The sequence below is a fragment of the Thamnophis elegans genome, chromosome 9, assembly GCF_009769535.1.
Source record: "Thamnophis elegans isolate rThaEle1 chromosome 9, rThaEle1.pri, whole genome shotgun sequence".
NCBI classification, from domain to species: Eukaryota; Metazoa; Chordata; class Lepidosauria; order Squamata; family Colubridae; genus Thamnophis; species Thamnophis elegans.
The window spans coordinates 26,253,036-26,270,101 of NC_045549.1; the positions used below are offsets into that span (position 1 = coordinate 26,253,036).

The window sequence follows — 17,066 nt, forward strand, 5'->3', positions numbered from 1 at the left end:
GCTCGCTCTGCAGACCACAAACAAACTGAATAGTTGTTGAGATTCTGTCTTTATAATTGAGATTCTGTCTTTATAATTGAGATTCTGATTTTATAATTGAGATTCTGTCTTTATAATCAGATGTCCTGACTTACGTTTGGTCTTCAGCCAAATGGTTCCTGATTGGGGCAGGTTGATGAAGAATCCGTTGGTTATTTCTTTGTGTTCTAATTCAACTGAAGATTTAAAATTCTGTTGTAATAGATTTTCTCCTTCGGTTATGGGAAAATTAGAAAGCAAGTTGCTGGGCTGGCAGGAGCTAGAGCAAGGACAAGAGGTTACCCTGTCGCGTGTCACTTGGGTCTCAAACCAACATCTTAACCGCTCAACCACTGCGCCAATCTAATATATAAGTACAGTAAGCATTTAATCTAAAAAGGGCCAAATAGAAAAATCAACGGAATGCTAGAATCACTGATACTAAATTCCAAATAAAATTGATTTAATACTGCCTGCCTGATAGGATCTTGAGATTGACTTCCTATATAGTTTATTGTGTAGCATTGTTAAATAGATTCCTTTCTTCCTCTTGATTCCTTTCTTTTTAGAGCATTTATCTTTTAGTCTTGTAATAGCAGAAAAAAAGGGAAAAAAGAAAAAAAAATTACAAAGCATCGTAATCTATCTTTCTAATACCTCTGAAGTTGAATTATGAAAATGCTGGCTGCTTTCTATAAAAAAATTTTAGACAAGCTATTTCAGAGCAGTATTCTGGAAAAAAAATTAAAAATCTGCCTTTCAGGCCTCCCATCATGAAGTCAACTTAATTGGTCTAGGCCTAGAAGATAATTTTGGATTATAAGAAATAAATGGGATTATCACCTATAATTCTGAGGATTTATGAGTAAAATGTCTTTTTTTCAATCTAAACTTCATCTTGGCTTGATTAATGGGCTGAGACACTGATAAAAATACTTGAGACTGAAAAGAAAAATACTGCCTCTATAAAACCTGCTAGATTTCTCTGTGGATCTGATAATAGTTGTCACATAGAATCCATTGCTTTGAAATTATTACGCCCTTTGTGATTTTTTAAAAAAAACTAAGCCTCTGAACACCATTATTTCATTATACTGTTGGTTCCAGCAATATGTGAAATGAGTAAGAAGCAACTAAATTAATTCCAGATGGATCATATCGTGAAGATGCCTGGAAATAATTTGTTCTGTTAATATTATTAAAATATATATATATTGACCGTTCCCCGAATGATCACAACCGGAATAATATTTTTTAGATTAAAAGCAATCAATATGGATTGAATGCAGTCTCGGAAGCAAAGCAAGTTTTGGGACTCCGCCAAGGGACTCCCGGCATCCTCTGTGGCTATTAATAAGAAGCATTTTATTCATCCAATCCCGGTATCCAACAGCCGCTGTCCCCTCCACCGCAAAACACACAGACACCAGCCTTCCAACTCTTCCCAGCGTGAGATCACACTCTTATCTCATCTAACAGTAAGGGAGGAGTCAGAACGTCTCGGTCTACGCATGCGCTTCTCTGCCATTTCGGTTCCCAGCCCCGGGTGGTGAATGATTCGAGGGCGTGGCTGACGGCCGCACGCGACTGCCGAGCTCGCCGTCACAACGTGAGGGGAGGGGGAGCTCCATGAGGCGGAGGAAGGAGCGGAGTCGCTGCTTTCCTCGGCTGCGCCGCCGTAACGGCTGATCTCCGCTGCGTGTCCCTTTCTCCTCCATGCCCGAGAGCCGTAGCCGCCACAGCTGTTGCCCCGCCACCTCTTTCTTCCGCTCGCCGCCGAGGGACTGTGGTAACCGATTCCGGCGCTACGTCGGTGGGTGACCCGAGCGCCCCCGGCCGCCCCTCTCTCAGCATGCCATGGGCAACAGCTGGGCGACGCAGTGGTGTTGCTGGGTCTTCCCGAGACGGGAAGCGGGGCGCCTCCAACGAGGAGGAGGGTAAGCGCGGTGGGACGTCAGGGCTGGGCCGGTTGACTTCCATTCCGCCTTTCCGGGGGAGGAATTCAGGAAAGGCCGGCCTGTGACTGAAAGGCAGAGCCCTCCTCGCCGCTTTGCTTCGAGGTGCCTTGGAAGAGGGGAATTCGGCTAGAAACTCGACGCCGCGCTTTGTTAACCGGGAGGGTGGAATAAAGCCTCCACGTTCACCGGCAGTCTATCTGAATCCGAGCGAACAGCGGGGCAGTCGTTTCTGAAAGGCCTTCTAGCCATGCCCGGGCGGGGGGGGGGGGGGGGGGGCGGTGTTTCCGGAGGTATCAGGTTGGCCTCTGCGGCGTAGAGTTAAGTGATCTTTTAGTCCGGTGGAGCTGCAATGGGCTGCCAGTTAAGTGCGGATCGAAGGTCCCTCCCCCAAAAGACAGGCAGCCACTGAAAATAGTAGTATAGCCTTTATTGTCATTGTACATTATGTATACAACGAAATAGGTTTAAAAAATTTAAAAGAGGGGTGATGACGGTTGTCTTAGCGAAACGATGGGATCCAGTGGTGTCTAGGGGCTCTCATGACTTGCACGTGGCCTTTCTAATAAAGTCTGGTGGTGTAGGGTGAATGAATGGTTTTGGTCTCATTTGCTATACTTACAGGCCAATTCAGGTATGTGCTTAATTGTGTTCACGGCAAACTAATAATAATGTGGCAGCCTTTCCTATTTGCCCCATAGGGAATAGAATAGAATAGAATAATAACTTTATTGTCACTTTTAATGTACACTAATCGGCACACATTAAGATGAAATTTCGTTGCATACAGCTCTCAAAGGCTGCAGTGTTATTTGAGGATAGCTAAGTTATGAAGAAGGAAGTGGGGAGGTATAAACAGTTTACTTTTGATGAGCACACTTATTACGACATTTTCATAGGCCTCCTATGGATCAAAGGGGACAATAATTCAGAATATGACCCTCCTGGTAGTTGATGTTAACTTTTTTTTTTAACCATACAGTTTAGGTTGTCTACAGCAGTGGTCCCCAACCTTTTTATCGCCGCGGACCAGTCAGCCTTTGATAATTTTACCGTGGCCCGCTGAGCGCGCGCAGGGGTGGGGGGACGTTGTTTGCGACCCTGCGACCCTGCCTGCCCACCCCCTCCCCCCACAGGGCTCCCGCGAAGCGGTTCTGGGCACTAGCCCAGAGGGCGGTCATTGGTCGGCGTCCTTCAGAGGTGCGGGGAAAGGTGCATGAGCCTGTTCAGGGTGTCCAAGTTCCGGCACGCCGAGGCCAAAGTGGCCCGCAAGGAGGTGGGTGGGCGGGCGTGGTCGTCAGCCGTGCTTACCTCCGGATCGTCTCCCCGGTGAACCGCCGCCCCCACCTGCCGGGACGGGCGGCGGTTCCCTCCTCGCCCCCTCCCCATGGTGGGCTCCATGGGGAGGAAGGGAGCGGCTCTGCCCTCGGCCTCTCGGCGATCCCACTGAAGAGGAACGCCGGCGCTTCCGGAGGCCCGCCCGGCTGCCGGCTGAGCCGTGCTCGCATGGGTGCCTCCCGAGACACGGTCAGGCCTCGCCCAGGGGAGCCGCGGCCGCCCTCCCGGCTACTTCTTGGCCGCGGGGCAGCTCCGACGAGCCGAAGGGAAGTCGCCGGGACTGCATCCGGGGAAGCCTCGCCCTGCAAATTAGCCGGTCGGGGGGCGACCAAGGCGGCTTCCCCAAGAGCCCCTCGCTGCGATGAGGCTTGCTGGGCTGGGACCGTATGCCCGCTGCCAACTGGGCTGGGGCCGCTCGGCAGGTGCCTTGTCGTTTTCGCTGCAGCCGGAAAGCGGAGCTGCCGGGGTTCGCAGGCCATGCAGCAGCGGGGGATGCGCCGAGCATCGCATGTGGCGAAGCCGGAGCCCTGGCTAGGGAGGGCGGGTTAGCCCTCCTCTCGGCGCCGGAAAAAGCTTCGAAGAGCCTCTTCAAGCGGAGCCGCCTTGGCCGCTGAAGCTTCCGGCTGCAGAGGAAGCGCCCGAAGGGCTGTTTCTGCGAGGCTCCCGTTCTCTGCGTTGACGCCTGTTTTGTTCTCGGGGCTTCCGTTTCCCCGCAGCGGGGCCGCCTGGGACAGCGAACACCCGGCTTCCGCGGCCCGGTGCCAGGTACTCCACGGCCCGGCACCGGTCCGCGGACCGGGGGTTGGGGACCACTGGTCTACAGCCTCCTAACTTACTTTCACTTTAGATTTGTTTGCAAGATCGTAAAAAAAAATCCTCATAATTCATGAGGAGACTTTGTCTATGATTTTTTGGAAACTGATGAAATAATGATATCTGTCTCTGTGCATGGAGTAATCATCAGGCATCTAGCTAGTAACCTAGCTGAACCTCTAGCTCAGTGGTAGTCAACCTGGTCCCTACCGCCCACTAGTAGGAGTTCCAGCTTTCATGGTGGGCGGTAGGGGTTTGCTGTAACTCTGCTTTATAAATTTTATAAAGTAAAATTATTTCCCTACTTTATAAATCACCATTACTGTGGAACCGGTGGGCGGTTAGAAAATTTTACTACTAACAGAGATACAAAAGTCAGTATCAGCAGTTGACTACCCCTGCTCTTAGCCTATAGGACTTTGTTTAATGCCCCCCTGTGAACCTCTGTGCTAATATAGGTAGTTCTAGACTTAATGGTCTAGAACTTGTGATCATCCAGCAAGGTGTCTACATGCTTGCTTTGCTTGATGACTGCAATCCCTGCTCTCCCATTGTCATTAAGTAACTGCATGGATCATGCAGTCCGAGCATGGAGTGATTCAGGTAGAGAAAAGCACTGGCAATCCTAGCGCATACCCAAGCCCACATTGCAGCACCTCCCTAGCTCACACATGGCTTCCCAGGACCTCTGCCACCCTAGAGATATCCCCTGCTCCACTTCCCACCCTGCTGAGTTCCCACACACTCCTTCCCAGACCCTCAGTCCAGCTTAGTCCACTTACCTTCTCTATAGATTTCCTTCAGGAAGCAAACAGTATACTCTAATACGAAAGCCAAAGGACAGATCAGCCAGTTTTCCTTGAAGCTGATTAACCAGGCAACCTTCCTAAACAGAAGCCATGTGGTGCTGTCATGAAAGTGGGTGCCATTTTGGGAACAGCCACAGTGAATTGTGGCCTCTCCAAAATGGACCCCGCTTTTGGAATGGTGCCATGTAGCCTCAGTACTTTATGGGGAGCAGATGGGTGGATCTCCATCTGTATTATGTTAATCACTATATAGGTTATATTTCTGTGATGTCTTCAAGGGAATAAATGACAATATGTGCACCATGATGCCCACAAGTAAATGCATCAGATCTCATAACACATCTCATTTGTATGATATCATGACATTATTTCATTTTGATATAATTGTGGTTTATTATATAGCTGCCTTTGGCTTAAATTGTTTGTTGTAAAGGAGTCTTCTTTATGCTGCAGGTATAATTAGAAATTCAGTCGTGTAATTTCAGCTTCTTCATTGTCAACTTTCATTTTACCCCCAGAGGAATCACAACATTATTCTTTTAAGTGCTTATGGGGATAAATATAATTAGAGCTTTGGGAGTACTTTTATTATCCTATCTGGAGAATAACTAAATTTATAATACTCCTTTATTTTGCATAAAGTAATAGGCATCATGCACTTTCTTTAAAAACAGTCTAGGATCTCATTTTACTGACCTCGGAAGGATGGAAGGCTGAGTCAACATGAGCCTGTCAGGATCGAACTTATAGCTGTGGTCAGAGTTAGCTTGCAGTACTGCATTCTAACCACTGAGCCACCAGAGCTCACAGTAGAGTTTTCTCTGAAAGAAGAGTGGATTTTTCAATTCACCAATCACCCTCCATGTCACTACTTGTTCCATATAGTCAGGTTTTTTCTGGAAGGAGTAAAGGATTAAAAAATACTTATCCTTTCTCCTAGTAGGTGGAGACATCATCCAGACATGGGTATGACTCCGTCAGGATCCAATACGGCTGGGTCTACAAGTATTAAAGACATGCCCACGAGGCTCCTCCTCCCCAGAAATAGACTCAGTCGATCCCTCAATTAGCTGTGTCTCCTTATCTCTGCTTGCTAATTAATTCATTTTACTCTAAAATTCTTCCAAAAATTCTCTAATTGGTTTTCTTTCAAATTGTGTACGATTGGCACTAATTGGTTGCTCTTTTAAGACGTTGCAGCCTCTAGGAGGCTCGTGCCTCTCCCTGACTCAGCTGCTCAAGCAGCGGAGACAGTTGGCGGCCAACCTACGAGGTTTTCCCTCAGGCTCCTTTCATTGTCTCTCGCTGCTGCCACGCCGCCCAAAGTGCCGATCGCTGCAGCCACGCTGCCAGAGAAGCTGATTGCTGCAGCCGCACCGGCTGACAAGACGATCGCTGCAGCCGTGCCGCCTGAGATGCCATTTCTAATTGCGGAGCGCTGGGCATTTTTCACGCTGCTGCCTCTTCTTGCCGCCTCAGCAGCGTCTTTCTTACAGCCTCAAATTCCACTTCCTGATGTCGGAGCGTTTGGCGGGCAGCCTAATTACCTAGTGCTAAGCTGCCTTGTTGGCTCGCTACCTCAGCCCTTCCTCAGGGCCCTGTCTACCCGGGTGGCCGTTTGGTTTGAGCGCGAAGTCTGTGGCGGCCATTTTTATTTCCTCTCATTCATCTGTCTCAACTTCTGGGAAAGATGGTGTCCACTTTCCACATCGTTCCGTGGGCCAGATTCCACAGTGCCAGCTCCAATGGCTGCTGCTCCCGTATCAGAAGGCAGACTGCAGTTGCTCGACACACAGGATTTGTCTGACCTCGGAGGTAAGACAATCCCTGTGCTGGTGGCTCTCCCCTGCCGTGGAACAGGGATCTCTATTTTGCGACCCCAATGCATCACTCTAACGACGGACGTAAGTCTGCAAGGCTGGGGAGCTCACATTCTGTCGCACATGGCCCAAGGCCTTTGGTCACGCTCCGACCAGAGGAACAGTATCAACTGGTTGGAGCTAAGAGCTGTGTTTCTCGCCCTGCTTCGGTTTGAACCTCTCGTGGCCAATGCGTACGTGCTCGTCCTTATGGACAATACCACCACCAAAGCACACACAAACCGGCAAGGGAGGGGGGGACAAAATCCAGGAGAGACCTGTTGTCTCTCCAGGCCGAGCACATAGCGGGGGCCCAAAACACTCAGGCAGACGCCTCAGCCGCATGCACATTGATCCAGCAGAGTAGAGCTTACATCGTCTCATCTTCCAGCAACTGACCGTCAGGTTCGGACTTCCAGTACTCGACCTCTTTGCCTCCCAGGGCAACAATCAGCTACAAAGGTACTTTGCACACTATGCGATTCCAGGGGCTGAGGGCATGGATGCTCTGAGGAGCGAGTGGCTTCCAGGCCTCATGGGCATCCCTTTAATACTTGTAGACCCAGTCGTATTGGATCCTGATGGAATCATACCCATACCTGGATGATGTCTCCACCGTCCTGAGAAAGGGCGTATCAGATAGAAACCAACGCCCATTTTATAGCTGATACACATTTTTACATACCATATAGACAAACTTTACTGTCTTTAATAATTTCTTTCATAGTATCATATTGAATGTACCAATCCCTTCTTTACAGGTCAGTGCATCATTACTTATTCACTTGAGAACAGATAAATTAGTGTTCTGCAAAATAGACCGGTAATTTCTAATTCTTTATTTCTAGAAGGATAGGAAAGGAGATTCAACTGTATACTTTGCTGTTCTGCTAATATGTGCTGGCAGAAATTACAGTATTGCAATACAGCAGAGCTAGGTGTTTCTTTTCAATTATTCAGATATATATTGTTTCCAAATTAGGCTTGTATATGGTTGTTTCGCTCACCCATTGCTTTGCACTGCCACAAGGTTGTATTAGTTTTGTATTAATGTAATAAATTGTGATTTATTCAGAAAACCAAGTCTAAACAAACATGGTGTAATGTGATATGTAAACTCTGTCTGCAGAATATTTTTAGCAATGCACAAATGGTAGCAACTTTGGATTTAGGAATCAAGTTCTAATTTCATGCCTTTCTTTGCTAAGAAAGACTGATCAAGCTTTTATTAAAAGAGTATTTTTTTACAAAAGGGGCATGTAACTGTGCAGTCTTCTCATGACAAAGTATTGAAAAGTACAGTATACAATATTACACATGGAGTTTATTAAACATTTTAACAAGGGAAAAATTATTCTGATGATTTTTTAAATATAGCAGTAATTCTGTTGGTTTATATTCTAGATCAAAGTACTTCAGGACATGCTCAACAGGAGAACATTTCACTATAGAGGTAAGTAAATATTTTAAATACCACTATAGTCATATTATGAAACTAGCATGATGTTTTTCTTATTGCAGATTTGCTGGCTGAAACATTATGCAATAAATAAATAATTTTGAGTAGTTAAAATTATTTGTTGCTAATTTCAATCACATCAATTTGGGACAGTCTGTTCTTAACAATGACAATAATTAAAATCACAATACACTATGTTTTATGTTCATTAAAATGCAAAGAAGACATTAAATACTGTAATATTGGGATAAAATACATCTAATAACACTCATTCAGTTATGAACTGTGTATGTTCCATTATGTGACTGGGTAAAAGGGATGGAAGGTGGTGACAAGTTACCAGCTTCTTTGAGCTCTTTTGGTTCCTTAATATTTGTGTTCTACTTTTGCTCATTATTGTGTATAATTTCCCAAAGCTGCAAAAGTCAAACATTAGAAAAGTTAAGACATGGCTAAAGACAATCTGTGACTTCCAGTTATCAGTAGATTTTCAAACATCAAAAGATCAGTGAACTATTGCATGTAGGTGATTGTAAATGGCTGCTAAGCACACAAAACTCTTCTGTCACCAATATTTTTGCTTTTCCTAGGTTAATTTGCTGCAGAAATTAGACAATAGCCCAAAGAATATTAAAGGAATATAGTTTAAAATAATTCAGATGAAAGTTAATTTGTTTGATGATCATCTAGTTTTTGTTAATTGTTAATTCAAATTTTATCCCATTTAATTTTTTAAAGAACTTTGGTGATTTGATAGGTGTATACATGAATCTTACTAAATTGAAAACAATCTTTATCAATATAGAAAAAAAATACAAATATATTATAGAGCTTATCAAGCACAAAATTAGCATAAAATACCTTAGTTATTTGAAGGTAATCATATCTAAAATGTTAAAGATGCTCTTAAAAATTTACACTTATTGGATATATTAAAAATATTCAAATATTAATTCATGGAAATCGTTTAAGGTACCTTGTTTAGGGAAGTTGATCAAAATCTGTTTCCCCGAAAATACGACCTGTCCCGAAACTAACGCCTTGCCACATTTTTCGCTTGGGCAAAAATATAAGCCCACCCCCGAAAATAACCTTCCTCCCCTCCAGCCAGGCAGAGCACCACTCACCGACCTAGCGGTATCCCAAAGGTGCCAAGCTGCGGGAGCCGGGAGGGGGGAAAGGTGCTCATGTTGCTTGCCGCCTTCGGCATACCACTAAGTTGGGGAGTGGCATTCTGGCTGGCCAGAGGAGGGAGTTGCCGGGTGGCTGCTCCTTTGCGAGCTGGCTCCCGAAGAGCCGGGCACAGCCTCAGGCAAAGAAGCCATGAGGTGACCACGCTCACGAGCAGCCACCCGGCAAATCCTCTCTCCAGCCGGGCAGAGCGCCATTCACTGACCTAGGGGTTATCACTAAGGCGCCAAGCCATGTGGCGCTCTGCCCTCTCCAAAACTTGGGGCCGGACAGAGAGTCTTCCAGCAGCCGACCCACCATAGAGAGCACTCCTAGAGTGGCCGATGCTGGAAGACTCGGCCCCGAGTTTTGGAGTTTGGAAGTTATGCTCGGAGTGTGGTGGCAGGTGGCCAGCGGCGGTGTCCTGGGAGAGCTGCGCAAGGGCTTGGTGAGGCTGGGGACGGAACAGGCGCTCACGCACTCCCCCTCTCCAGCCGGGCAGAGCTCCATGCACTGACCTAGTGGGTATCCCGAATGTGCCAAGCCGCGGGAGCTGGGGGGCGAGCAGAGCGCCACATGGCTTGGCACCTTAGTGATACCTCCTAGGTCAGTGAATGGCGCTCTGCCCGGCTGGAGAGGGGATTTACTGGGCGGCTGTTCTTGAGCATGTTACCTCATGGCTGCTTCGCCCCTGAGACTGTGCCCAGCTCTTAGGGAGCCCGCTCGCAAGGGAGCAGCCACACGGCAACCCCAAAACAATAACCCCTTCCTGATAATAAGCCCAAGGCCATATTTCATGGGGCAAAAGAAAATAAGATCCTGTCGTATTTTCGGGGAAACACGGTACCATGTTAATTTTTTATTTCAATGTCTTCATCTGGCTATTTATAAAGTAGTTATATGGCAGAAGATTAATAAATAACTGTACAAATGGGGAAGGGCATGAGTTGAGACTGAAATTAGGTACAGCAATGCAAATAAAGGAATAAAATATTCACAATTTACAATGATAGTATGCATAAGATATTTATATATATTTATATATTTATAACATCAGAATATTTTTCAGATTTAAATTTGATTTAAATATAGTTTTATTATTGTTTTATAGCTGTTCAAAAAAGTAAAACTTCAAACTCTTTTTTGGGCATCATAACACTTCATCCCCAAACCAATCAGAAAAAAAAAGACTTGACTTTCTAATATTTTTGAGATTTGATTACAATATCTACAAGTACTTTAGATAGGATTTGAAAACAGTTTAAAATATTTAAAACAAGTTTCTAAACTGTTTTTGGACTTCTATACAGGCAAAATCAAATAAATATCTGCTAAAATTAGGAGATATTAATTGACTTTGCTACATATATAGTCTCTATCCTTAAGAAAGCTATGTTCAGTAGAACCAGAGATAAGCCCAAGGTTTTGGCAAAGCTGTACCCAAATTAGATCATATGTACATAGAATATCTGGTGGTCTTATATAAAAATTTAAAGATTTTAGCAAATAGTTTGCATTCAAATAAGGAAAATAAATAAGCAAAAAAGTGCCCTAGATCCTAGGTCAGTCTTACTATCTTTATTTAATGAATCAAATAAAAACTGTTTGGTGTTATTTTATTATCTGTACACAAAGTGGAATAAATTTATATATTCCTAATACAAATACTAATCCATAGTCAGTTATTTATTAATTTAAAGATAAAACTGAGCAATATATTTTTTTCTATCATTGTTAACTATTATATCTAAGTTATATATAATATATATTAGCAAAATTATATATTTGTACCATGTACTTAAATTTAAAATAATAATTTACAGGTTTTATTAAAATATAGCTGCTCAGCTTTATTACACAACACAGTTATTTTGCCTGAAGTAGATATGTATTTGGTATTTCACTAAACACATTACTTGTGCTGATTAATTGAAATATTGTATCTATTTTCAGTTTGAAAACCTAGTGGAAAGTGATGAAGTAAGTTCTTCATACTGACCTTATTAAGTTCAGTAGATGTATTACATATGCAAATGAGATTCTAAGGTATTTGAAATTAGAACAACTAAAAGTATAGTGAATTGGAAAACTGTTTAGAAGTCGTAACATCTAAGATTTGTTCAGTTTTTAGAATTAATTTTATGAATTGCACTACTATCTTTAGTTTCTGGCATCTGTGCAGAATGATGGGGAAATGTTATACGCTATGCTTTAAGAATAATCACAATTCTGTGTTATTTAAATTATGTTCTTTTTAGACAAATTATATAATGTTCATAGTGTTATGTAATAATTATTTGGGGGAAACTTAGCACTTGGACCAGGGAAAATAATAATGTTGGCTTTTTCAAAAGGATGCTTATAAAGATCCAATCCTTTTATATACCTTAGTGTATACAAATATATACATAGATGGGTGGGTGGATGATGGATAGATGGATGGATGGAAATATGATAGATGATAGATAGATGGATGGATGGATGGATGGATGGATGGATGGATGGAAGGAAGGAAAGGATTCAATTTTAGAAGCCTTTTATATGGGCTTTTTCCCATTTCCCATGCCTCTGACCTACTTCGATGGAAAATTTTGTAGGCACCCTCTATATAAATTAATCATAAGATACATATATAATATATTTAATGTGGATATAGGTATTGTATAAGAGATTAGCACAGTATCCGGTTCCACCACAAAACCGCGGTAGACTAAAGCGCGCTCGACGAAAGCGCGTACCTGACATCATCACAGCGCGACGAAAACATCACGCTGTGAGCGGTAAAGTTAAAATTAACGCGAAAACCTTACCCTAACCTCCCCAAACCTAACCCTAAACCTAACGCTAAACCTAACCCTAAACCTAACCCTAACGCTTAACGTAACCCTAAACCTAACCCTTAACCTAAACCTAAACCTAAACCTAACCCTTACCTTTACGTGAATCGGCTTGCTTTAAAAGTGCTTTTTAAAGTGCCCTTTTTTCTCCGCGGTTGTATTTGTCGCGCTGCTGATGACGTCAGGTACGCGCTTTAATCGGGCACGCTTTAGTGGACCGCAGTTTTGTCGTGCCACGCAGTATCCAATATTTTCTTTGTAAAGCAGATCTTTATTTTAAGAATAATAAATCCTCTCATTCGGTAAAGGAAGATAAACTTCATATCTTGTTTGTGATCTTTCTCATCCCTAACAGCTGTCTTTATAGTTGAGAAGTTCTGAGTGAATATGAATATTCAGTTTCTCACTAAACATGAGAAATCAGTCCTGTGATTAAACAGATTTGCTTCTGTGACATTTAGTGTAACCCTAAGAGGCAGAACAATTCGGTGTCTTAAGATATAATTTGAAATAAAATAAAAATAACACATCTGTTGATCAACTGATAATCCCATTAAAGAATTTATATTTACTTTAAAATGTACATTCCTTAGATTTGCTGATCAATCTGATTTAAAAATTCACACAATTGCAGTTCCAGTTCAGGGAAGAATAGAAGGAGGATTTAGATATTGTTGCCTGAAAATATATGAGTAGGTGTTTTTCTAAATATTGTAATTTGACAGTTTTATAGTGATTTGATATTTTAAAAGATTGGGGGATTTAAAGTCATATATTTCAGATCTATTTTGAAAGTAACTTAATATTTAGGTTCATTTTTAAAAAGCACTTTTTTTTAAACAGGGTGAAAGTCCAGGAAGCAACCAAAGGTATGAATTTATATTTATAGTATGTATTGATTTGCTTTACTTTCGCTCTCTCATGTATGCTCCTTACTTCATTCTTTTTAATCATCTACTTTTTCAATTTAATTCATTTCAGCAAATGGACATTTTTGAAATCAAAAATACTGATTTGATTGTAATGTTAGTTCTTTAAAGAAGATATATTTAATAGAAAGTTATTTTTAATCACTGGAATATCATTTGTAAGACAAGTTCAGCTAGCTATGGTCCTGGAAAGTTTCTTCTTCATGGGTCTACAGAAAAGCATAAGATGGTTATCTCTGACTAATAAGGAAAACTTTCTGACTTTAACAGAAAATGTCTAATTGTGAAATTCTTGATGTTAAGATAAAGTATGAAATGGATATATTAGATTTCAGAAAAGTAGTTTAACCTATTGAATTGTTCCATAAGAACAGTAATCAGTAACTCCTCATTAAAGTAAACTGAGGTATGCAGTCCTTGTCTTAATGCTCTTCAACATATTCATTAATGATTTTCATGAAGAGGTGAAGAACATTTTATCAGTCACACAAAAGGTCACAATGTGTCTTATCTTATTGAAAGCTTCAAAAAGCCGAGGTGACACAGTGGTTACAATGCAGTACTGCAGGCTACTTCAGAATAGAATAAAATTCTTTATTGGCCAAGTATGATTGGACACACAAGGAATTTGTTTGCATATGCTCTCAGTGTACATAAAGAAAAATAAAATAGAATACATTCATCAAGAATCATAAGATAATAACATTTAGTGATAGTCATAGGTTACTAATAAGCAGCTGACTGCTAGCTGCAGTTCAAATCTCACCAGGCTCAAGGTTGACTCAGCCTTCCATCCTTCCGAGGAGGGTAAAATGAGGACCCAGATTGTTGGGGGCAATATGCTGACTCTAAACCGCTAAGAGAGCGCTGTAAAGCACCATGAAGCAGTATATAAATCTAAGTGTTATTACTATTGTTATCTCAAAAGGAGACTGATTCCCACTGAATGTTTGGGAAAACTTGCTAACAAGAAATTGGAACTAATTACTAAGGAAGATGGTAAATATAGATGTGCAGCATGGAGCAATTCAGCTGTGATACCTTTTACTTTTCTTTTGAAACATTATATTTTTCTCCTTCACAAACATCCAAACATTCTGGAGTTGGTTTGTGCATATTGTCCAGAACAGATAGTGATTATTGGTGCTGGACATGATCCAATCCCAACCATTCCATTTTGGTTTGTGGTGAATTCCTTTCATTGGATGAGTTAATGTGATTGCTCGGCCCTACTTTAATTTAGAGTCCCACAGTGGAAAGAGTGGTGAATTGGATAAAAGAACATGGATCACAGTCAATTTAGTAAAAAATACCACAAAAAGGAATTGCACTATATAAAAGCAATTGTATACTATATGTTTTTTAAAAATTATTTAAAATGCTAACTACTTGTGAAGCCTTTTCTGTTTCAGTATAATTTGAGTAATAAGATGTAAAACTGAAATATAAGCAAAATATATTCCAAACTTCACTTCTCTATTTGATGTGAGGTTGAATCTGGCTCTTGTTGGGATCTTGGTTTTTTTTTTTAATTGACTGCAGCAATAGCACTTAGACTTATATATTGCTTCACAATGCTTCACAGCAGTTTACAGACTCAGCATATTGCCCTCAACAATTTGGCTTCTCATTTTCCTGAACTCAAAGGGATGGATGGCTGAGTCAACCTTGAACCTGTGAGAATCGAATTCCTGGCAGTCAGAATAATTAGTCTGCAATACTGCCTTCCAATCACAGCACCGTCATGGCTCCTATAATGACTACTTGGCTCAGAAATGATGCCTCAGTAAGATTTGCATTTCGACACATTCTTAGCCTTCTAATTCTTAAACACTGAAACTGACATTCTTCCTCAGGCAATCAGAATGACAGGCATGGCACTCTTTATTTTTTTTCTTCAGACCCCTGACTGAAGAAGAAATTTCTGCTCTTCAAGAAAGGCAGTATAATTCCATTGCTGATAAACAGAGAACTTTAGATGACAAGCTTCAATCAGAGGTAAGCATAATAACTCTTTGTGCATGGACATATAATTTGTATTAGCATATAAATAATGTGTTTTCATAATTGGCTGATAGGAGGTGGAAACTTTGTGAGTGAAACATCCAATGTGGATACTGTAAAATTGAATTTAAAGGGACTAAGCGAGTAGGGAAAAATACCAAGCAGAAATGTCATGAATGAAAGTAAATTCATAGGGAAATGGTTTAGATAAATGTTACTAAAATTTAGTATAAAAGGAGCAGTTAGGCATTAGCTTGGAGTGCTAGATAAATGTTGGTACAGAGAGGACAAAATATTTGTGCAGTCATTTCTTATTCAAAGGCCCAGTAGACAAAATCATTTCAAGCTTCCCAAAATTCTGGTTTAACTCCTAAGTATTTTGTGTGACCCTCTCCTCATGCGCCACTTGATCTGCATTGAAAGCTTCAAACTTTGGACCCAGATTTAAAATCAGTGCTTTCTGAAGTCTGGAATAATTGTCTAAATTGGGTAGTATCTTCAAATAGCAGCATTGTATTTTTTTTTCTGTGAAGAGAAACGCTAGAAAGGTTCTTAGGCTATCATCCTATGGAGATATATCAGGTACCTGCCTTAATATTGTTTTCCCATTCTGTAACATTTGTTGTTATTTTCAGCTAATTTTCTATCAATAAATTTTATTTTTTATGAAATACTTTATTGATTACTGCTACTTAATTGTTTGCTTTAAACTACTATAATGTATCCAGAAATTTTTTAGTTAATCAGTAATTTAGAAATGTATTAAGAAAACAGGAGAGCATGGTAATAGCATATGCCACCATGAAAAAGATTGTACATGTCCATTTCAGTACAACTCTGAAAGATAGAAATAAGATCAATAATCAATTGTTTATCCTTTATTATAAAATTACTTGGCATGGGAAAACAGTTAATAGAAGACACCTTGCTGCTATTCTGCTTTACAGTAATAATACTATAAACACAGGGGGAAATGCAAAAATTTGTCCTTTGGGTAGTTGAAGTACTGAAAATGTGTTGTGTAACAAAAATATTTCTCATTATTTTTTCTTGTGCATGCTGTGTAATTTAATCTGGTATGATTTCTTCCCATATGTTGCAGTTAGAACTCTACATCTATGAATGTAGATAGAAGCATAAAAACATGTCAAAATAGGTAACTCCAACAGTAAATAACTGTGCTTTCTGTTGATATCATGCATATGAAGGCACTCAAGTTTGAAAATAGTTGCCTCAGGCTCAGAGCAACTGCTTCAATTTAAACCAAGCAACTTGTTTGCTTCATGGATAAATGTTTGTTGCTGCCTGAATACAGGCTCAACTCTGTTACTTTTAGAATGGAAGTAATTATTACTTCTTTACCAATATTTATTCTTTATCAGTATTGAAGGACAATTTTTCGTCTTCTACTTTGACATAAGTTAATACCGTTAAATAACATGCTTTAAATGTCTGCCCACAGCTCACATAAAAAGGTATATTAGAATAAGGCATTACTAACTAAACTAAAAAAAAAAATTAAAATAGCATGCATAGTACAATTAAAAGTTTTGTTAAATATGGAAATACTTTATTTTAAAATACTAGTATATTTTATGTTTTAGATTTTTAGTGCACTTGCTTTCATAGGAGAGATAGCTAGGTTTTCTTTTGTTAACCATTATTATTTTGTTCATATACAGTTAGCCATACAAGAGGAGAAGTTAAGAATAGAAGAGGAGACTTTATATGCTGTGCAGCGTGAAAGAGCCAGGGCAGCAAAACAAAGAAAGTTCTTGGAGGTGAGGGGAAAAGACCCCAAAATATATGTATTAGAGTGTCTATTTATATCTTCCTCTTAGTTTCATGTGCTTTTTAAAAAAACATTCAGCATTA

General features: G+C 41.0%; 1 protein-coding gene across 1 annotated transcript in view; it reads left to right on the top strand.

The window, feature by feature from the left end:
• The first annotated feature begins 1,566 nt into the window (after positions 1–1,566).
• The window catches only part of AP1AR (adaptor related protein complex 1 associated regulatory protein), a 30,593-nt gene continuing 15,093 nt past the window's right edge, over positions 1,567–17,066 (top strand). Inside the window, 6 exon segments of the mRNA XM_032224090.1 lie at positions 1,567–1,955; positions 8,197–8,245; positions 11,375–11,401; positions 13,102–13,127; positions 15,089–15,185; positions 16,874–16,972. Coding sequence (XP_032079981.1) covers positions 1,876–1,955; positions 8,197–8,245; positions 11,375–11,401; positions 13,102–13,127; positions 15,089–15,185; positions 16,874–16,972 — 378 coding nt within the window. The 5' untranslated portion in view covers positions 1,567–1,875.